This window comes from Myotis brandtii, unplaced genomic scaffold (genome assembly GCF_000412655.1).
Source record: "Myotis brandtii unplaced genomic scaffold, ASM41265v1 scaffold293, whole genome shotgun sequence".
In the NCBI taxonomy this organism is placed as follows: Eukaryota; Metazoa; Chordata; class Mammalia; order Chiroptera; family Vespertilionidae; genus Myotis; species Myotis brandtii.
The window spans coordinates 806,405-829,490 of NW_005361201.1; the positions used below are offsets into that span (position 1 = coordinate 806,405).

At 48.7% G+C, this 23,086-nt stretch overlaps 1 protein-coding gene across 9 annotated transcripts in view; it reads left to right on the forward strand.

Moving 5' to 3' along the window:
* The window catches only part of NAV2 (neuron navigator 2), a 365,341-nt gene that overhangs the window by 281,902 nt on the left and 60,353 nt on the right, over positions 1–23,086 (forward strand). For all 9 annotated transcript variants that reach the window (XM_005869395.2, XM_005869393.2, XM_005869394.2 and 6 more), the window contains one exon: positions 18,765–18,903. In XM_005869395.2, coding sequence (XP_005869457.1) covers positions 18,765–18,903 — 139 coding nt within the window. The remainder of the gene's footprint in view (positions 1–18,764; positions 18,904–23,086) is intronic.

Genomic DNA, 23,086 nt, shown 5'->3' on the forward strand with positions numbered 1-23,086 from the left:
CCCCACACACACACACACACACCCTGAGGGGACAGAGAGACCTTTTCTCTTTTGCCCATCACTGTTTCCCCAGCACAATGCCTGGCACACAAAAGTCAACACCCAGCCAGTGTTTTAAAGAAAACAGTCACTGGAAATATAGGAGAGGCCATGATATCCTGGAATTTGGTAAAAGGGTAGATCTCAATTGGACCACGCCCAGAAGAGTAGAAGTAGCTGCAGGGCGTGGGGATAACCTCTTAATGGCCCCCCCCCCCTTAATGTCTCTGGGTCATCTGCTGGCACAGAGACCTGGAGCTGTTCGCTACTAAGTTGTGTGGGCTCCTGGAAAACAGGGGCTGGGCCCCAGAAGGCATGGGCTTTGGTCTGTTCCTTAGCAGTCCTGTGACTGTGAGGATATCATCTCACTTCTCTGGGTTCCAATTAGGCTTTCTACAACCTAAGAATCATGATGATGTTAGCACAGCCTGAGAATTAAATAAGAGTTATAGGCAGTAAAGCCTCTACGTCTGGATTATTATTATCATTGAAAGTAACTTTGGCCTCGTGTCCTTCGTTGGAAACGTTGGAGTCGACTGGCACCCTGTGAGGAAAGGCGTCTGGTGCTGGGCTGGGGGCAGAGGAGCTGAGTTTAGGCAGAAGATGTGGCCACGGCCTCCAGCCCCTCTGTCCAGGGTTTTGTTCACAAGCCTCCGGTTTCAGGTCAGGACGGGAGGGGAGTCAACATGGCGGACAACAGTGTGGCTACTCCTGGCGGTGAATGAAGCCTTTTGTTTAGAGGTGGTGGAGTGTGTGCGCTTTCCCGCGTGAGAACCCACAAGTGTGAGCTCCAGGCAATCCCAAGAATTGAGCAGTTGAAGGTAACAGAACCCGCAGCTTCCCAGGATAAAGCACTCGGAGCTGAAACGCGGCTCTTTCTGTCTTCTTAGCGTAAATGCCACTCCCTCGGGTGCTCTTGTGACCAGTCTCCCTAAGGAAGTGCCCCCGAGACCTTTCCTAGCACCGTTTATTTCCTTGGTCACTGTTACCATAACCTCCAGCATGACTTACTCGCCCGTCTCCTCTGAGGACCCAGCTCCACCGGGGCTGGGCCTGGTCTTCCATTTGCCCCCTCATTGCCAATGTCCAGCACAGGTCAGGCTCCAAGTGGCTGTTGTGTTGAATCTCCTTCATTTTCTACCCTGAAGCTACCAAGTTTCTAACAATTGTTGTTAGAAACACAAACTCCCTGGTGTTCATGCCGGTACTTTAAGACTTTGCCAAAGGGAGGATCTCTCCCCTTCCCACTGTCTCCTGCAGACCACGATCAGGAGAACTCCGCAGCCCGCAGTGCGATGCTTCTCATTTTCCCACATCATTTAGCTTCTTCCTTCTTCTTCATCCCTCCAGGTGAGGACAGTGCCACCTCCTCCCTGGAAACGCAGGGCAGGCCCCGAGATCTGTGTCAGTGCAAAGAATCAGCTGGGCAGGACCAAGGGGAGCAGAGAGTCTGCACATCACCTCACAGGAGCGTGGGCTTCTCACTTCCGCTGTCAGTCCTGAGCCCAGGGAGAAGCTGAGGAGACAGAGAAAGGGCAGGAGACACAGGCACACACTTCTTTTCTCTTTGGCCTGTTGTTAGCCAGCCAGGAGAAAGCCATTCAGATGCGTGTAAGACTGACTCTCAAATTAAGGAAACAAAGGATCACAGTATAAAAGTGAAACTAGCCCTTGTGTGAAGTCAGTGCCGTAAGACAGAAGCAGCTGCCCTTCACCAGGCTTCAGGGAGACCAAGGATCCCCCGAAACTGTGTGCAAAATGTTGTCTGTACACGTTGTTTTTATAGGGAGACAGACCCGAGTGTCTATCTAAATTGGGCCAAGCCCAGAAGTATTAGATTCTCAAATGGGTCTGTGCCCAAATAACAAGCCTGAGGACCATTGAGCTAAAGTCCTTCAGTCCAGAGACCCCGGGAGACTGCGCAGGACGTTCGCATCCCCGTTCTGTCCTGCTGTGCTCAGTCAGTCGGAGGGGCCCTGGGCACTGGGAGGAGATTGCTCAGAACAAAAGCAGACAGCACTCCTGTCTTCAAGGAGCTTGCTTAGTTTTGGGAAAATACAATAAATACCCTCCTCCCCCTAATAATAATTAAAAAAAGATAATGTGTTGACTGGTAAGTACCTTGAAGTTAGTATCCTGTGATGGAAAGTAACTGGACCAGAGTCTAGGGAGAAATTCCTGAGGAGGTGACATTCCAACCAGACCTGAAGCATGAGAAGAAGGCAGCCGTGGGGACACGTGGGGAAGGGCATCCAGGCAGAAGGAACCACAGCACAGGGCCCATGAAATGCGAAGAGACTAGTAGACAGAAGCAGTAGTTTAGTATAAGGTATATTAGGTGTTAGATGTGTTGAGTACATGATGGGGGCCAGGCCAGAGAAACAAACTTGACAGTTGTTCGTCTATATCTAGTCTTTGAAGCCATGGATGAGATCCCCTAGGAAAAGACTGGGTAGAGGCGAGAAGGGATTAGGGACAGAACCCTAGAGGTCTGGAGAGGAGAGGAGAGGTGAGGGGAGGGGAGCAAAGGAAAGCGAGAGGCCCAACAGAGGGGAGGAAGACACCAAGTACAGATGAAGCCATGGAAGCCCAAGGAGGGACCCATTGAGCAAGAAGCCGTGGGTACTGCATCTGATGAAAACTCAGAGTAAGAATAGAGAACTGACCATTGGCCTGGGCAAGAAATAAGCCATTGATGTTCTTGGGAGAAATTAAACGTGGTTTTAGTGGAATAGTGAGGACCCAAGTCTGGTGGGTTGACGTGAGAATGGGGCATAGGACTTTCCGGTGTTTTGCTGTGACATGGAGCAAAGAGCAGCAGGGTTGTGCATAACATGGACATACAACTTTATTTTATGAAATGGTTGATGTGTTTTTTGGCTGATAAAAAAGGAGAAGCTGGTAGTGTTGGAGGAGAAGGAGCAAAGTATCCTCATTAGTGTTGTTCTGATAAAAGTATTCATTAGAAAAAAGTGGACATTTTCTTAGATTAATCTCAGTAGTTTTCTGTTTATAAAGTTTTCTTCTACTCTTTGATACCTGGGTAGAGTTTATCAGTTACTTTTTGGTTTTAAAAAATGGCTCTATGAGTTAACCTGGGACTTTTAACATCCTCAATAACTTTGCTTCTATGGAGAAAAATGTTATGAGTTCTAGAAAGTCTTCAGCCTGTGTAGAAGCCAGGGTCCTAAATGACAGGTGAAGATTGGCTCTTTGAAAAGGGCCAAAGGGCATCTTCTCTCATAGAGCTGGTGACCTTCCTTCCTTCTTCTTTCCTCCCATTGCAGCATCTCTTAGTCACACTGAGTGTTATCTTTCATAGCATGGAAAAGCCCCAGCTCCATGAACCTGTAGCTCAAAGAATTTAGAGCATTTCCCATTGCAGATGTGACTCTTACTTTTAACCACATCAAGAGGGCTGAGACCTTCAAAGTATACTGTCTTGTGCAGTCAAGCCTCCTCTTGTAAAAATGTGCATTAAAAAGATTATATATGTAGTGTTGTAGGAGGTTTCCATGAACTTTTATACAAGAATAAACTCCATGTATTCACCCAGGTGCATCCTCTCTGAAAGTCTTACAGGGGTTTGCCAGGCTCTCCTCAGGCATCTTCCTGTCTCCCCCAGCCTCTCTGACCTGACCTCCTAGGCTCCCCTTTGCTTCACTGCTCACTCTGCTCTAGCCACACTGGGCTCCGGGTTCTCAGGTTGAATGTGCAAGTTGTATCCTGTCTCAGGACCTTTGCACTGATTGGTTCCTTTCTTGGAAGGCTCGCACCTCACATACTCAAAACACCAGCTCCCAAGTCACCCTATGGAAAATTTCAGACACCACCTCCCCACCCTTGACAAATCACATCCTCTTACCTATATTACTTTTTCTCCTTAGCATTTATCACTATCATACTGTATAATTGACATTTCACCTCATTTATTTTATAATTCTACCACTAAATGGTAAATTTGATTAGAGTAGGGAATTTTTTGTCTGTTTTGTTCATGCCTCTATTCTCATCACTTAGAACAGTGATTGGCACATCGCAGGTGCCCAGTCAACATCAGTTAGTTAAATGAATGAATAAATGAATGGACAGACATTTCTTAGATTCTCTTGACAATTAATCTGGATGGTTATATACTACTAGTGGCCCAGTGCACGGATTTGTGCACATCGAAAGGAAATTAATTAGAAGATTCATGCGATAATTACATTAATTACTGAAACTACATGTCAAAATAGTATGTATATTGTAGTATGTAAATAAATTAAAACACGCATGCGGTTGGTGCCAGCGAGAAATTTGTATGTATCGTGCATGCGCGAGTCAACATTTATTTTTAAATTGCCAGTGCGTATCATATGTACCCGGTCGGTCAGTCAGACAGATGGATGAACAGATGGTCACTTAGCCTTTTATATATATGGATATTTGCTTAAAACAAGGAATAATTGTAACAAACAGTGGGAATTTTTTACTATGTATATTGTGTATATGTGTGTGTTTATATATATGTCTCCACATACATAGTTACTATCCCGTTCCACCCAAATTGACCCAGAGGTCAGTCAGATTCTCAAACTAGTCATTTTGCAAAACTAAATTCAGTTCCAGAGACATGTAGAAGGTAAGAGGAATGGTTTAAAGCATCTTTGTCAGCCAGACTTGGGTCTGTCCTGAACTCACCCCTCCTCATCCCCTGGCCTCTGCCCCCCACTCTCCACTGCAGATGCTGCAGCACTTTTTTCAAGTAGGGGAGGGCCCCAGGGACGAGATATGAATGATTAACTTCCGTTGGGACTCCTTTAAGATTACAATCTCTGTTCCTGGACACGTTTGCTTTTGCATTCACCTGGGAAGAGCCACTCGACCCTGCTTCCTCTCTGAGCTGACCTTTTACTTCCTCCCCCTTGGGTGGGGTAGGAATGGCTCTTCATTCCCTTTGAGAGGCTTCTGTTTGCTGAGCAAACGCTGACCACACAGAGACCCTGCTTGGCACCAGTTATTGCTTCCCTCCCCAAACAGGTCACACAGGCACTCCTCTCGCACACACTCATGGACACACAACACCCTATTCCCCAGCCTACCAGAGAGGTGGCCCAGGCCAGGGGGAGAGCCTTTCTCAGGGAAAGTCTTTGAAAGCTGCCAGGAGCCAACTGGTAGGATTTTGGGAGAGGGATAGGTTTGTTGGAGAGCATCTTAATCCTTCTTCATTTTGAAATAAAAGCTTGTGGCTATAACATAATTTTGCTTCTGAGTTCTCAGTAGTAAAACAGTTGTTCATTGTTCATGGCATCTGTTTACATAGTTCCTTTTGAATTCCTTGATTACAGGTTTTAATAGGGGATTAGTTGGTGCAACCCCTTCCCATCCCAGCACTGGGACTCTGTCCTGTCCCAACTCCCCTCTCAGCCTCGGTACCATAATGTTTAAAGTAGCTATGCCTAGACTGAGCTTCTTTAAAAAGGAAGTAAGAAAAAACGAATAAGTAGCATGAGGAATTAATGCACATTTTTGTTGGCACTGCATCAAAATTGACATCACCAGGAAGAAATGTATGTCATCGTAACTATGCAAGTAGGTGTCTTTCTCCTTGGGATCCAGAAGGCATCTCTGTAGGCTAATCATTTCAATCAAAAGCTTTGCATTCGGTTGTTGATGTCATGAGCTAAGAAATGTTATCATTAGTGATGTTTGTCTCATTATTAAAAGTAGCACTTTTGACTGAAAAGACTTTTCCAACCTTTTGGTACAGTCCAAGGGGATTTAAAATATTTTCTCACATTTAGATTTTATTCAACTTGATCTGCCCTTGCAGACTCCCTGGGACCACATGGAGGGCCCTTGTACTCAGTGCTTTACGGTAACAGTTTCAGAGCTTGGTGTTAGCTTTTGCTTTGCTGAAACTTTTCACAGCTGACTTGATACTACCACGGGGGCCTGACCTCTGGATCCTTCAGCATTTTATGGGTTAATTTTGTTGGTGGGTCGGGTTTCTTTCCTGGGCTTCGGAATGGTGATCCCCCTCCTAGCTGGTCCTTTCGTAGCAGAGTAGCTGGGTGCCTGGGACTCCCTGGCGTGAAGTGGGCTGGCTCAGCTCGCTGACGAGCTGCCATCCTGAGATTCATTCAGCGTCTTTGTCCACTTTCTCCAAGGACCACAATGTAGTGAAATGCTCTGGCCTAGGAACCTTACAAGGTAGGACGATTTCCTAAAATCTGGGGCATGGGGGCGGGTACGGTGCATGTTCTGTCTTGTCGCTCCTTGAATGGTATTAGAAAGCCGAAGGGCATTAGAAAGCCGGGCAGAGCAGCCAGTGGCTGCAGCTGCTGAAGTCCCCGGGGGCTCTGTGCTGGGGAAGTCGCTAGTCAGGAAATTCAGCACCCTACTCCCCCGACCCCCATCCCCTTTCATTCTTACCTTTATAGTTTTAGAGGGAGCTGGAGCATGACCCAAATGTCCTTGGTCCACCTGGTCATTTGGGTAATGCCAGTATTTCCCAGACCATCTTATCAACTTAGGCTACTGATACGGAAAAACTGAGTGTTGATCACCCAGCTGTTTTAGGTCCTTATTTCAGGTTTTCGGGGGAGGGGGGGACCTTTCAGCATGGGTGGGAGGGGGAGCTGGATAGAGGCATTGTCCGCCCCCACACTCCCCCTCCCTCTGCCACACAAGAACTGCTAGTGGTTCCCAGTGCCCTGATTAAAATGACTTGCAGTTGGAGGTTTTGTTTGGACTCTAAGAACTTGTGGTTGATTTTACTAATACTACAAATGACTGGGTGGGTTTTTTTCTGGAAACTAGGATCCAGGAGAGATGGCATGGGAGATTTAAATATGAGTACTTGTCTTGTTTGTTAGGGCTGCTATAAAACTGCCCAAAGAGGAACTTTATTTTTAGCCCAGACAAGGGGAGGAGAAAACAATGTTCATTACCACTTAACTACTTGCCAGGCATCTAACAGACAATGTCTCAGTTAATTTTTGTTGCACAACCGGCAATATTATCCTTAATTTTGAGGTGAGGCAGTTGGAACTAAGAGAGGTTAAGTAACTTTCTCAAGGTCACACAGCTAATATGCAGCGCAGGGATTGAACCCAGGTCCCCTCCACCACTCTGCCTTCCTCGTTGGGCATGGGAGATGGCTGGGATGGTTTAATCTTCGAGTTTAAATGTGGGTCAGCTGGGTGAAGGCACTATTTGTTGTGAAGAACTCACCAAAGTTCACCAGCCCCGGCTGCTCAGACTCTGCTGGTTTCTGGGTGGGAGGGGGGTGTATATTAAGAAACAACTCTGCTCTGGCAACAGTACCTACCTGGGTGTCTCTGATCTCTTTGAGGCTCCTGGGCAGATGGATAGCTCTGTGGCTGGGTTTGTGCTTATACCCAGTTCAGAGGGGGTGGAAGCCTAAAGTGGAAATCAAATCTGGGGAGGTTCATAGCCTCGGGGCTGGCCTTGGGTGGCTGGGACTGTGCCTGTGCCCTGGACTCTGGGGCTGCCTCCTGAAAAGCTGGACTTAAGGCGTCCTGGAGGGAGAGGTTGTACACCCAGCATGTTCATGCTGACCCATGCTTGGCACCGGCTGCTCACGTGTGCTGGGGGTGGCTAATTAGCTAGGGCTGAGCTGCTCTCAGATTGTGACACTAACTTTGAGTGGTTGTTTCTTGACCTGAGTTCCTTCCCCTACCCCAGTGGTCGGCAAACTGCGGCTCGCGAGCCACATGCGGCTCTTTGGCCCCTTGAGTGTGGCTTTTCCACAAAATACCGATTTCTGTGCATGGGCCACGAAGTTTCAATCGCACTGTACATGCGCGCCCGCACGTGCTATGTTGTGGAAGAGCCACACTCAAGGGGCCAAAGAGCCACATGTGGCTTGCGAGCCGCAGTTTGCCGACCACTGCCCTACCCCATTGCCCCAGAAGGGGCAGGCCCCTGTCGAACTGCAAAGTGAGGCCAGATTGGTTTTGGGGTAGAGCCACCTCTGTCAGCTGCCCTGAGGCTGTTGCATTTTGTTTTGTGCATTCAGGTTACCAGACCCCCTAAAATGTATTCAGGGGTAAGGGGGGGCAGGGGAGGTGCAGAGGGGTAATGGGAGTGCTGGGGCTCCACACCCCCCTCCATCTGTCCAGACTAAGCCCGCCAGCCAGTGCCCTGTCTGGAATTCTTCTCCCTACCCCTTGCCTTTTAACTAATTGGAGATGTTTTAAGAATAATGATTGCATTAAAAAGTACCCTGGGCTTTTTGGATAACAAGTGGGAGTTCTGCGTTCTTTTATGACCAGGATCTATTTAAAAGCATCGTTCCCTCTGCTCTTAGGTTGAATGAATGAGGTTAAGAAGAGCTTGGGTTTCCGAATCTGGCAGATCCAGGTTCAAATCCAGCTCCATTTATTAGCTCTGACACCTTGGGCAGGTCACCTAGCCTCTGTAAGTCTCAGTTTCCACATCTATGAAAAGGGAACATTCATAGTTTGTGCCTTACGGGGTCATGGAGAGGAGGAGTGTGTGGGATTATGTATGTAATGTACTTAGCAAGGTGCCTGGAGCCCACTGTTAAAAGGTTTCACCTTGTGTAAAAGTTGCCTGTTATTTTCATTAGCTATATAAAATACGCTGAATTCTGTGGATGCCCCGGGTCCGTGTATCTTCTGGTAAACAGAGCACCAGGGTGGGTTTGTGGAGATCTTTGGCAAAAGCGTCAGGCAGTGGACCGAATGTCAGCAGCCCTCTCCGGAGGAGAGCCCTCCAGAGGAGCCGGGGAGGAGGAGGGCTTTGTGTAACTGAGGTCAGCAGACTGGCTGGTGCCTATTGTAACAATGAGGGTCTAAGGCATCTGGACCAGAGCTGCTGGGGTTTCCATCCCAACCAAGCCAAAGGGAGGAATTTCACGCTTACTCAGGGGACCACCTACTTGTTCAAGGAATGAGTTACCAAAATGGGACAAAGGTGCCTTGGGGTGAAACTCAACCCAGGCGTTCTGAGTGCTGCTAAATCCCCTTCCAGCCCTCTTTATGGGGCCAGTGGTCCCTCTCTCCTCCCCAAACGATCAGCCTTGCACCTGGCACCGTCTGTAGAAGCTGCCTCTCCCCTGGGACATTGTCCATTTATGGCAGAAAGAAGCAAGTTTTTGCACTTGAACGATATCATCTATTTCACAGTGTGGCCTGTGTCTCCTTCCTGCAGTCCCTGCGGGTCCCCTGGGTCCTGGACTGCAGCTGACGGGAGCCGGTTATCTCCTGTGTGCCTGGAGTTCTGATTTGGTCCCAACAAAAGGCTACGAGGGCTGGGTGTTACTAGCACCATATCACCCAGAAGGAGCCCTGAGCCTGGAGGAGAGGCTGTTGTCATAACAGTAGATGACAGAGCCAGAGTTCAGACACAGATCTGCTTTACTCTTCTCTCCAGAGCCTGTGCCACCTCCATCCAGAGCAGCGGTTCTCAACCTGTGGGTCGCGACCCCTTTGGGGAGTCTAACGACCCTTTCACAGGGGTCACCTAAGACCATCGGAAAACACATATATAATTACATATTGTTTTTGTGATTAATCACTATGCTTTAATTATGTTCAATTTGTAACAATGAAATTGGGGATCACCACAACATGAGGAACTGTATTAAAGGGTTTAAAGGGTTGCGGCATTAGGAAGGTTGAGAACCACTGATCCAGAGGCTCTGGGACTCTGAGGTACCCTGGCCCTGCTAGAGGAGACTCCATGTACTGGGATTAGTGTCTACCTCTGCCCATGGTTTAATTTGAGCTCAGGTTCTGGGTCATTTTGCACCAGAACTACAAGCCATGGAGGCTGATCCCAGAGGTGAACCCTGGAGAGTGGTGGCTTTATTTGAGTAACTGTATCTGTTTTTCTTTTGGTGTTCATTAAAATATGTCAAATGAATAAATAACCAGACTATCAATTGTCTACCTGTCACTACTTGAGCCAATTCAGCAGAGACAGGATTGAATCCTATATGAGCATTTATTTAGATAATGCTGGCAGTATGGGAGAGCAGCAGATCATCCACAAAAATCTGCTCTGCCCCACCATAAACCAGCTGCAGGAATAAGAATAGGTATGCAAAATGGGCACTTTATATGCAATGCAAAGGGCTGGGGATTTGCAAAGGCCTGAGGCCTCTGGTTTCTGCAACAAGGTTGTTAATCTTGGCCAAATTTCCAGGTTAGCTCCCAGGTCCCACGTGCAACTCCCAGCCAGGTTGGAATGTGCTTTTTTTTTTTTTAATCAGAACAAAACAATCACGGTTAATATTTCTTATAATTATAGCTGGTCCCAACATTCTATTTCTGCCCCCAACAGTTGAATACTCTTGGTTTTATGTTTGAGTCCCAGCTTCAGCATTTCCTACTTGTGTGGCCTTCGGGCCTATCTTTCCAAGCCTCAGCCATCTCATCTGTAGAATGGATATAGTATTAGCCTGACAGTACCTGGGAGAAACTAAAGTGGCAGGGCCTGGCACATTGAGCGTTCTTATTTTTATCATCGAGTTGTGAGGATTAAATGAAATAATGCAAGGCATCTAATTAGCAGAGTCTGGCGCAACTTTGAACTTCAGTTAAAGTTGGCTATGATATGATTATCACTCCCAGATAGACCGTGAAAGGTGGGCCTCTGCAGGAGCCCTGTTGCATTCTTTGAAAGTGAGTTTTCCTCATAGGCCCAGCAGTGGTTAGAGATGATGCTCTTGAGAAAACCTCCTGGGGAGGAAATAGTTAACATACCTGTCTGGTGGGAACCGTAGGTAGCCAAACCCTTTCCCTTCCTCCGGGTTACTGCTGAGCCTGTGGTTGGGCTTGCGCACTCATCCACACCGAAGGATCTCATTCCAGCCTGGGCCCTGGGGTTTGGAAGGAACAATTGCCTTGAACAATAGCCAGAAAACAAGTTCCACCAGTCTGGGCTTTTGCAACTGAATACAACTGTCTGGCAGGGGGCACGGACAGCAGTGTAAATGGGCTCTACTGGGATTCTGGAGCAGAACTGGAAAAGTGAGCAGGTAAGGCCTGGACACAGCCCTTGGCTCTGCAGTGCGTTTGGTTACCAGAAAAGAGGCAGAAAGGGGACGGGGTGGCCCAGACTGTTTCTGAGGACACTAGGGCCTCCTGGAAGCAGATGGAGTCTTTGGAGCAGGAGTGGGGGTGGGGGGTGGGGGGCTCTCTGCTTTGTGAAGATTGCTTTTCAGAACCATAGTTACAGTACTGCATCTCTGCTGACCTGCTGCGGCTTATTAGTGAGCAGAGAACCAGTAGATATCTGCCATCGGACTTTTTTACAACATCGTTTAGCATGTTTTTCCTTTGAATAAACAACATTATCTCGCGGGGAGTCCATCTGAGAAGTGTAATGACCCTCCAGAACCTTCACTAACTCCTGTTCCCAGAAAAGCCAGAATCTTCGAGGCTGGGCGTGTAAATCCTAGTGGAAAAATCCGTTTAATCATCCCTCTAACCTTGGGGTTCTGTTTTGCCTTTTTGCTTCATGGGAAATGAAATTATCAATGTAATACCACACTCACTCAAGACCATTACAGATTCCTGCTGCATCCACCTATTCCCAGAAGAGTCTGAGATTTTAAAAAGGTGGTGCTTCAGGGGGTCTGGCGAAAGCACGTTTCCCTGCTCAGTCCTGTGGAATCCCTGCTCGGTTCTGTGGAATGCTGGCTCCCGCAGCAGTGAGGCAAACAGGGAGTGTGGTGTGAGAAGCCGGAATAATTTATGACTCTTTCACCTGTGCTTCCGTAGCAGCTAGCTTGTGTTTGGGCTGTTCCCGTTGTGCTTTAAGCCCTCTGAGTGGCATTTGAATTCCTGACGCAGTGATGTCAGCATCCCTTGGAAGACTCTGAAACTGGTTCTCCTGGTTTTATGGGCCTTTCCAGTTTTGGATGGATTTCCTGGTCACTTTTTTTTTCTCTTCTCATCTGTATTTTTCCAAGAGGAGTAGACAAATTGAGAGCCTTGCTTCTGGTTAAAATGTTGTCTTGGACCCTGGCTGGTTTGGTTCAGTGGATAGAGCGACAACCTGCAGACTGAAGGGTCCCAGGTTGGATTCCAGTCAGGGCACATGCCCAGGTTGTGGGCTCGATCCCCAGTAGGGGGCGTGCAGGAGGCAGCAGATCAATGATTCTCTCTCATCATTGATGTTTCAGTCTCTCTCTCTCCACCTCCCTTCCTATCTGAAATCTATACAAATCTATTAAAATAATAAATAATAAAAAATGTTGGCTTGTCCACCCTAGCCGGTTTGCTCAGTGGTTAAAGCATTGGTCCTTGAACTGAAGGGTTTCGGATTCGATTCCAGTCAAGGGCACGTACCTTGGTTGCTGGCTCGATCCCTGCATTCAAGGACCCTGCCTCAGAATCCAAAATACTGAGTTTCCGAGTCTTGAGGAAAAATAGCAAACATTTGATGGAACTTCTTCTTCCCACCATTGGCTAAAGGGAGGTGACGGCATTTCCAGATCTGATTGCTTATAACTCCATTTGTGCCATTGTCTGCTGGACCGATGGAGGACACTTTACTGAGTAGAGAAAAAGGTTCATGACTGTGATCTGCCTGGGAAATGGTGCTCTTGTGTTGATGATTGTGAGGAATCAGTGGATGCATCTTCTTGCCGTTTCTCCAAATACCTCAACCAACGAATTTGTAGGGCATATCCATGACATACTGTCTTAAAATTTAAAAAAAGAAGAAGAACAAGAAGACAGGGAGAGCAGCTGTACGTCCCACAGCCCTTTCAGTCTCCTCCGATGGAGCCTGATCTGGCACAGACCCTGGGTTCTGCTTGTTTCTCAAGGCTGGGCAGCACAAGGCTTTTTCCACTAAGGTCTTTGGAGTAGCCGCCAATGAATTTGTAGGGCATATCCATGACATGCTGTCTTAAAATTTAAAAAAAAAAGAAGAAGAACAAGAAGACAGGGAGAGCAGCTGTATGTCTCACAGCCCTTTCAGTCTCCTCTGATGGAGCCTGATCTGGCACAGGCCCTGGGTTCTTCTGCTTGTTTCTCAAGGCTGTGGAGCACAAGGCTTTTTCCACTAAGGTCTTTGGAGTAGCCTCGGAAGTCGTCCAGTGCAGAGCGAAGGTGAGCCAGAGTCAGTGGAAGTGAAGAGGGGAGATGCTTTCTTGGGTTCATCGATTCCTGTGGTCCTTCATGTAAAAGCCATCCATTTAGAGTGAAAGCTCATTTAACATCTTCCCACACGTCTTGCGGAATGCTTGGTGCTCAAAAAGAGCTTCTTAGAGTTAATCAGGTTTTACTATATGGTTTATTGAAGTTTTAATTTTTAAACCAATGCTCTCTTATAGATATCACCTCTAAATCCAGTGGTTTTGCACAAACTAAGAGGATGGCCACTTCTTATTTGATTATTCATTCAGATTGAACAAATTGAATCTAAACAATTAGTACTGTGTGCAAACTTGGATCGTTTTCTTCACTAATTCAGGCTGTGTTCACAAATTTAGCTAACCTGGTTTGCGCAGGCTCTTCATATGTCTGACAGAGTAGACTTACCAGCCTAACAAGCAAAATCTTTCTAAGCACTTAGCCAACTGTTACAAATCCATCACAGTCACAAATGTCATACATTATCTCAAACACTCCCATTCTTTTTACAGTCTGAATGTGTATTTCAAATATTCTATCTTAAAAATCTCATCAGAAATCAGTACTCATTTAAAATTGCCATCATATGACTGTTTTTCAAATTCTCTAGTATGTCTTATACCCCTTTAAATATTATAAATATACAGAGATTATCCCAATGACCAGAAAACTTTCATCCAAAAGTTAAGTATTAATGTTGTGGTTTACTTCATCATCTCTCTTCATCCTTTTAAACCTTACCAGGATTTAACATCATTTCTCCCAACTAAGAGTAGTAGGTTTATCATCTCAGGTGGGCCCAGGACCAGCCTATGGTTTTGCTCCGTCAGATTGAAGACCGTGAGGCAGGAATGGCCAACTCATATTCCAGAATGACCGCTCGAGAGCCATACCTGGAAACACAGCCGTTCTTTCTGCTGTGTCATTGGGGTCCCTCCGGCCTCTGGGCTGGAGTCTCATTTCACCACACAGTAAACACACACCCTCTGGGTTTCTTTCAAGTTTCAGTTGTAATCAGTTTTTGTACCTCTTTCAACATTTATCGCCTGACTTGGGTCAATGGACTTTCGTTCCCCATCCTGGGTTGCACCTAATTTCCTTTGCCACTTGACTGGATTCCACTAATGTCCTTGCTGCCTGAATGGGTTCTGCATGCCTTCCACATTTTTCCTGTCTGACTCTTGGCCACACGTCTGGAGCCACTTTACAAACAAATTGCAATTCCCCACTAGTTGGCATGGGTGTACCAAGTGCTAAAAAACTAAGCAAACCAGTTCTGAGCAAAAGAAAGGACTAGTTCCCACAGCTTGGTCTCCCAGGGGTGCTCCTGCTTTAGGTACAGCTGGACGCAGGAGCCCATGGGCGCCATTCCTCTGGACGCTGCTTCCCTCTGCTCGCTGCCTTCCGGGCTGCTGAGGATGGAGTGGCTGACTGCTGACAGCTCTTGGCTTCAAGTGCACTTTTTCCAGAGTTGTGTTTTCATTCTTCTCAGCGTCTCCTGTGTGGTCATATAAGTTTGGGCAATACTATTTTAGATGACGTTAAAGAGATCATTCCAGGACTTCATAGCCAGTAAGAGGTACACGTACAATGTGGATCTCTACGAGGAGCACAGAAGAGCCAGCATGCCCACGTCCCCTCGTTAAGGCAGCATCCTCACCACAGAGCATCTCATGGAGCTAGTTTTCCTTAAAATACATCTCGGGACTCACTGATCTACCCGTGGTGGCTCGTGACCATTTATACCCTGAATTTGGGGCGGAAAGACAAGTTGAAACTAAGTGATTTTATATCTAGATAGGCTTCGCAGTGTCCCAAAGACCCAGAAGTGAAGGAGACGTGGCTGGCTTTCCGAGGGCGGGGACGGCTCTGGTTTCTGACATGCGGGCAGCTCAGGGGACACTGAGGCCGCTCTGCCCAGCATGGGCTTCCCTGGGTGTCACTGCCCCTTCATAGCATTACCAGTCGCCCCTCTCCCACTCTTCTGTGGGGCAGATCACTGACATCTACCTTTCAGGGCCAGCTCGGTTACAAGGATAAGCCTCATGATGCTCTGGTCCTGAGGGGGAAGAGTCAGGTGTGTGATCAGTGCCCCGGGCCCCACTGGAATAATATCCTGGTGTTGAAAGGCCACAGAGGAAGAGCAGGTACAATTTCAAAGCAAAAAAATCGGGATGGATTCACGGGCACCTGTTACCAACTTCCGTCCTGCCTTCTCACCAGCTACATACCTCTCCCACCAGTCCTTCTTCATCAGAGTACAGGAATTTTTCATGCATTAGATTCCTAATTGCAGAGCCGATGCAATGAAAGACTCGGGGTTTTCATTTAATCGTGAGAGCAGATTTGAGGCCTTTTCCATCTGTTATGTCATGCTTTCCCCAGCCTAGGTGGTATCATACATGTGTCACCCCTAAGGAAACTGAGGCACAGAGTTGTGATTTGTGAAAGAATGAAGTGGTGAGGGACCTGGGCTCCGAATCCAGTGCTGGTGGTGAGTTTGCATCAGAACGTGCCCCATCTCTCCTCTGCACATGAGTTCAGTAAGGAGGCATTTAATAAGCACCTACTATGTGCCCGGAGATGGAGGAGAGGTGACTCACAAGGCAAGGTTGACCTCGCTGCAGCGTCACCCTGCAGGTGCTGGCAGGGGAAGAGGTGGGCTGGAGTCAGGTAGCGTTTCACCCCCAGCTCTGCCCTACCTTTGCAGAGTGACCTTGGATGATGATTCTCACAGCCTCAGTTTCCTCATTATGAGGCAAGGCCACCTCTGAGTATACAGGAGAGTTGGCGAGAATTCGTGCAAATGTTGGCTGGTTGGCACATGGCAAGTGCTCCGTGATTAGCCTTGTTGTGAAAGGCGTGACCCAGGCCAGAGGAGCACATGTTCTGAAATCGATAGACAGTTCTGTATTTTAAACCCAAAACAATATTGGCTGAAAAGCACTGGTCAGGATACTTATTCTTTCAGCCTTGATTTTTTCATCTGTTAAGTGGGGAGGATAATAGGTGCCTTGCAGGAATGATATGGGGACTGGAGAGAGATGTATGATATAGGCAAAGTGCCCTGCGCTATGCCTGACATCTGAGAGGCACTCGGCTGCCATCCCCGGGCAGCCTCTGTGTAGATTTGGAAGGTAAGGCAGGCCTTTCCGTTGGAAAAAAACTAGAAAATGGTGTGAGTGTATAGAAATGAATCCAAATGTGTGAGATTGGGAATTCAGAGTTCAGGGAAGCGAGGGTGGGCTTGGGGATTTGGAGAAGGTCTCGAAGGAGGATTTGGAACCAAATGGAGGCCAGACCAAAGCAGTGGAATCACATGCATGACGTTTGCTAAGACCCTGGAGCCTGGGACCTCCTGGACCCTGTGACTTCACAATACAGCGCCTCTGAGCCTTCAGGCTTCCTGCCTTTATCCTTCTACTTGGGGCCCAGGCACACATTTTCCCCTCATTTCTGTGGGACCCTCCGGGTGGGCTTTTGGAAGCCAAATAGGAGTGCTGGAGGGAAAGGCGATGAAAACAGATTTTCACTAAGCCTCTGTCATCCTGCCTGCCCCTCAGAGCTCAGGGAGGCGCCTTGTACTAGTAAGCTGCTGGAATGAACTAGAACTTCTGAGTTATTGGGGGTGGGCCTCACCCACCAGCATTTCCGAGGCAAGACACGGGTGGAGGCCTGAGTGGTGGGTACAGTGGCTAAGTCAGTGCTTTGCTATCAGACAGAACAGGAGTAGTTGCTGGCTCACCATGCCTGCTGTATGAAGTTGAACCTGGTGCCTCACCCCGTAAGCCTTGGCTTCCTCCCGGGAAGTGAGCCGTGCCGTGTGCCCGTGTGCACTGAAGATTACCATAAGGAATGCTGCCTGGCCTAGCAGGTTTGGCTCAGTGGATAGAGCGTCGGCCTGCGGACCAAAGGGTCCCAGGTTCGATTCCGGTCAAGGGCACGTACCTCGGTTGCAGGCTCGTTCCTGGCCCAGGCCCTGGTCAGGGCTTGTGCAGGAGGCAACCAATCAATGTGTTTCTCTCATATCGATGTTTCTCTCTGTCTTTCCCTCTCTCTTCCACTCTCTCTAAAAAAAAGGCAATGGAAAAATATCCTCGGGTGAGGATAAAAAATAAATAAAATTAAGGAACAATTCTCAAAAAAAAAAAAAGGAATGCTGCGCCTCGTCTCAGGAAAGAGGTTGACTTCAGAGTCATAACGGCCAGATCCCGGTCCTGCTCCACCACTGACTAGTGGTCCGGCCTTTCTGAGCCTCAGTTTCTCTACCTGTACAATAGGAAACCGTAGTGCTTGCTTTTATTTTCTCTAGATCAAGTAGAGCAGTGTTGGAGGCTTTTTTTTTTATAGCCCCATGAGTTTAAATCACCTGCGATGTACCTGCCACCCTGCAACCAAAGGAGAAAAGGCAGCAGGCTTGGTGGATTGGGGGGGACGGGGGGGGGGCTGTACATAGACAGGAAAGAGGCCTTTCTGAGGGTGACACTTCAGATGAGAAGGAGGCAGCGGCAAGTGTCCAGGAAGAGAGACAACAAGTGGAAAGCCCTGAGTACAAGAACCCTGTTGGCTTAGAAGGAGCAGAGCCCATGTGGCCAGAGCCAGAGAGTGATGGAGAGGCTGGTGGGGACAGGACTAAGGAGGGAGGCAGTCAGAGGGTCTTGAGGGCCAGAGTAGGCGTGTGGGTTTTCAGTACCCAAGAAGCCACTGGAGGATGCGAAAGTGGAGCAGCAGGACCTGACTTACGTTTCAGTTGGCTGCCATGGGGAGAATGGCGTGTTTAGAAGTGGGCACAGCGCCCAGCGACCTGTTGGCCGTAACATAGGTAGAGTCGGTAGCAGCTTGAACTGTGGGGTGGCAGGTGCACATTGCAGCCGAGACAGCAGGACCACGCGGGGGATTTAGATGTCGTGAAGGTGTGGGAGATGGCAAGGACGAAATAGAAGAATCCTTGCCCGGACACTTGCCTTGGGCCAGGGGTGCGGGTGGTCTCAATGGACTTGAGAGGTAGGCAGTGAAGAATTCTATTTTAGATGTATCCTGTGATATGATTAGAGGTAGAGCTACCAGTAGAGCTCTCAGGCTCCTGCTTCTTTTTGTTGCCTTGGAGTGAAAAGCAGGAGTGGAGTCCAGAGTATTCGTACTTACTCTGATGCCCAAGGAGAGTACTGCTACTGCATCTTTCTCTGCACTGCTCTCGGCTCTAGTCTCCAAAGCCTCCTGATCTGCTGAGAGGCCTGGGAAGTGGCCATTGGCTTTTACAAAGTTCCCGAGACGAAATTGAGGATAGGAAGTGGGTCCTGTCTTTAGCCACCTCTGCTCAGGGAAGCACCCAGCCCTTTGGGGAAGGTCTATATCAGCCACTGGACCCAGCTGCCCGTCCAAAACAGCAAGAATGGTGGCTCCCATGAAGATGAGTCACGTCAGAAGCAAAGAGCTTTGTCTGGGGCTTCATGACACATGGAGCCTCGGGGATGGTGTGCATATGTTGGCACCAGCAGCCTGAGCTGGCGAAGGGAGCCAGGGATGGTGTGCGTATGTTGGCACCGGCAGCCTGAGCTGGCGCAGCGGGAGGTTCTGATGCTCAGTATGTGTTTGTCTTGGCAGCTGGGATGACAGCAGCTCCGTCAGCAGCGGGATCAGCGACACCATAGACAACCTCAGCACTGATGACATCAACACCAGCTCCTCCATCAGCTCCTATGCCAACACACCTGCCTCTTCTCGCAAAAACCTGGATGTGCAGGTAAGGACCAGGTTCCCCACCCCCAGGCTCCCCCAAAGGCCCTGCCAGCAGAAAGCCTTGGTCTTGTGGGCCCAGGGGGCCGTCAGGGGTGAGCAGAATCCCCAGGTTCATGAGACGGGGCCCAATCTCCTGCTCACTGCCTGTGTGTTGGTCCCCCAATGGTGGCCTCTGCCTGCAGGGGAGGGGGTCAGGCTCAGGGCACTGGAAATGGGAGTGGGGAGACCTCACCACGCTCACTGTGGTGGCCTTGGTAAAATCACGTTTCCTTCCTGGACCTCAGTTTCATAATCTGTTTTTAAAACGATAGGACGCTGACTCGGTGGCCATTCTTAACCTGGAGTGTGTGTCCCCTCTTAGCCGTCCACAGGCATGTGTCTGATCCCTTGAGAACGATGAGGTGGGAACAAAGATTGAAAGCCCCGGATGGGAAGACCAGGACGTCCCGACCGGAGCTTGGGCACTGTCCGGGTGTAGGTCACATCCTCCTGATGTGGTTTATTGGGCCCACGGTATTATTTTTCTTTGAAACTGAATTCCATGTCAAATTTTATAAATTGTGTTATTTTAACACAACTTTTCTCTTGGAAAAAAAAATCAGAAGATATTACCTCTTTGAAACTAGGTTCTCCAATGGCAACCATCAGCGATGCCCAGGTGTCCCCCCCTCAGGCCCTGCACCCAGGCCCCAGGGTGCACTGCTGCCTCACCCTGAGACACTTGCATTTTCAACCCCTACCTGACACGCTCAGCTGTTCTGTTTTGAATACAGTGCCACCTTGTATTTGCTTTCCAAGCAGTTTCCCAGGGGTCCATTCACTCACCCTCATCGCATTCCTGAGTGGTCGAAGGGAGGGGTTTGGCCTAGTCGGCCCATTTCACTAGTGCAAAGCCAAGTGCCATCCTCACGCCTGGTCCCCAAGGTGGGCCTGAGCAGCACAAGGTCTGGTCAGTCATGGCACTGGCATATGGGGGCTGTAATCTTTTCCATGATGGGTCTCCTCACCCGCAGCCACTGCCTCGGGGGAACCCATGGAAGGTCTGATGCGGACAGAGTCTCCCAGAGGGACCTTGGGAGGGCAGAGCTGACCTGCCCCCTCCGCTCACTCCCTTCCATGTCTGTTCACTCCCTTCCTCATCTGCTTTCTTTCTCGGCGTTTCTCACTCTGTACAGATAGGGACTGCTTTGGAATCTCTTTGCTCTCAAAGGCATCTTTTCTTTGCGGATGAGTCAGAGTGTGGGAGTAATTCAGCCCCACAGAAAGGAGTGTTCACTGCCTGATGCCATGTAGTAGGTGCAGCCTCTAAGTCAGTGGTTCTCAACCTTCCTAATGCTGCGACACTTTAATGCAGTTCCTCATGTTGTGGTGACCCCCAACCATAAAATTATTTTCGTTGCTACTTCATAACTGTAATTTTGCTACTGTTATGAATCTTAATGTAAATATCTGATATGCGGGATGTATTTAGGTGACCCCTGTGAAAGGGTCGTTCGACCCCCAAAGGGGTCGTGACCCACAGGTTGAGAACCGCTGCTCTAAGTAGTTTGCCTGTGACTTCTTGAGTTTTCATTTTAGCCAGAATTTCTAATTATTGTTGGAGAGTGAGGATGGGTTTTAGTGGTTGTTGGGGGTGGGGGGAAAAACTATCCAGATGAAAGAGGCACAAAGATTTGGGGGTGCTGATAATGTTCTTTATGTAGCTTGATTTCTGAGTGGTAGTTATGTAAGTTAAACTGAAAAAATTTATTCAAGCTGTATACTTATGATTTCAAACTTCATTATATGAATCTTACACCTCAAAAAAAAAAAACCCTAAGTCACACTGCCCCAGAGTGATCACTGTTCATCAGTGATCAGACATGTTACAAGCTCCCAGACCACCTGTGTCCCTCCCACCTCCACTTGCCAAACGTCACAGTGTCCCCCGGTTCTCCTTTTCTTGTGGACACCAATTTTTTCTCTGATATTCATCCTAATTTCATAACATACGTAACATAAATAACAACCGCTTCCACGCATCCTTAGATACTAAAATGGAGAACCAAGGAATTGACCCCCGGGTGTCTGCATTCAGGGGGCAGGCAGGCTGTGGGAGATACTTGAGAGGAAAGAGGGAGGGAGGCGGAGAGGAGGGGACTGAAGGAGGGAGAGAGGCAAGGAAGATCAGTAAATCAGTAGTTTCTCTTTTATTTACTTGCCAGCTGGGAACAGGCTTGCTCCTAAGACGCACACTAAGCAACAAAACAATGTTGGAGGAAGCTCCTGGTCTGTGTTCCCTCTGCACAAAGCCGGGATGGAATCTATTTTCCACAGCAACACAGAGTTAGCATCTGGGACCCACAAATGCTTTCCTGTCAGGTGCACTTGAATCCAGTTCATGCCAGGCCCCTCCCCTCTTTGACCGGCTTTTTGCTTTCATCGAGCTCAGGTCACATCAGAACAGGTTGAAAAATACATGACCCTTGATCATGATCAGAGAGTTAATTACAAGGGACTTAAAGGGTTTAATATCCTTGCCCTAACCGGTTTGGCTCAGTGGATAGAATGTTGGCCTGCAGACTGAAGGGTCCCGGGTTCGATTCCGGTCAAGGGCATGTACCTTCGTTGCGGGCACATCCCCAGTTGGGGGTGTGCAGGAGGCAGCTGATCGATGTTTCTCTCTCATCGATGTTTCTAGCTCTCTATCCCTCTCCCTTCCTCTCTGCAAAAAATCAATAAAAAATATTTTTATTAAAAAATTTAAAAAATAAATAAAGGGTTTAATATCCACTGGGTTGTTTTTGCTTAAAATGACCTGTGTTTAAAATCTATACTAATAAAAGGATAATATGCTAATTAGACTGGACGTCTAATTAGGGGGCGATCAGGCCAGCAGGGGAGCAGTTAGGGGCATCAGGCCGGCAGACAGAGGTGGTTAGGGGCGATCAAGCAGGCAGGCAGGCGAGCGGTTAGGTGCCAGTGGTCCCAGATTGTGAGAAGGATGTCGCCCAAAGGGTCCTGGTTTAGAGAGGGTGCAGGCCGGGCTGAGACACCCCCCCCCACCCCCCCGCCATGCACAAATTTTGTGCACCAGGCCTCTAGTATTTAAATAAAAGCCAAGCAAATAGGAATTGGCATAAAGCACCGACTTGCATCAATAGTTACTAAGATTCCTATTGCGATGGTCTCTGTAAGTGGGTTTTTAGTGGCACCCCTTTGTTCCTACCCAGGGAGCATCTCCAAATATTTGAATCCGTGTAGATGCAGCCTCCCCATCCTCTGCACCACTCGGGGGGATGCGAAGGGCCATTACTCCTCCCCGTCAGCAGCAGGCAGCAGGCAGATGTGCCTGGCCGGCCTTCCCCAGGGCTCACTCCGGTTCTGCACATACTGGTTCCCTGGGTGGGTGGGCAGCACAGTGTCCCAGGCAAGGCGGGGAGAGTCAGGGAGAAGCGGCTCAGCGTGTCGCCGGGACAGCAGGTTACCCTAGGTTTTCAGGTTCGAAAGCCTCTGAGGAATAGCTAAAGGAAGGACATCTAAGGAACAGGACGGTGTGGTTTGGAAAGCTTGAGATCGGCCTCATTTAGCTGCTGGAAGAGCAGGAGGCGCATGGGGAGGAGCGATCCTGGCAGGTGGAGGCCCTGTCTAAGTGACTTTTCCTCGAGGATGCTGAGACCTGAGTGTGCGCTGCCGAGGCACCCGTGCCCAGGTATCCGCCTCGAGCATCGTGCGCTGCTTCTCAGCGCCTGGGCAGACACTCCCCACCGAGGCGCCACAGCCCCTTGACTGACTTCCTCCGGGACAGCTGGGCAGCCTGCTGGGCAGCCAGACCAGGTTGTGGGGCAGGGAAAAAGTGTGGACATCCTTGGACAAGCTAACCAACCTCTCCAAGCCTCTGCCTCCTCATCCATGAAATGACAGTAAATAGATCCATCCTGCAGGGCGAGAGTGGGGGTGCCCTGGAAACGCTTTATCTGACCTCTCTCGCTTGGTGCCTGGTTCTCGGTAGCTGCTCAGAGTTACCTTGTTTCTTTCTTAATTTCCTCTGGATTACTTGTCCCCTGTTTTATATGCAAGGTAATGATCTTGGGGAAGGTAAGCCACCTCCTGCAGGGTCACACACAGCAAAGGAGTGGCAGCATCCAGTCCTTGAACTTAAAGTCTGCCCGACTCCAGCCCATGTGCTCCCCCCACCCCCATTGTGC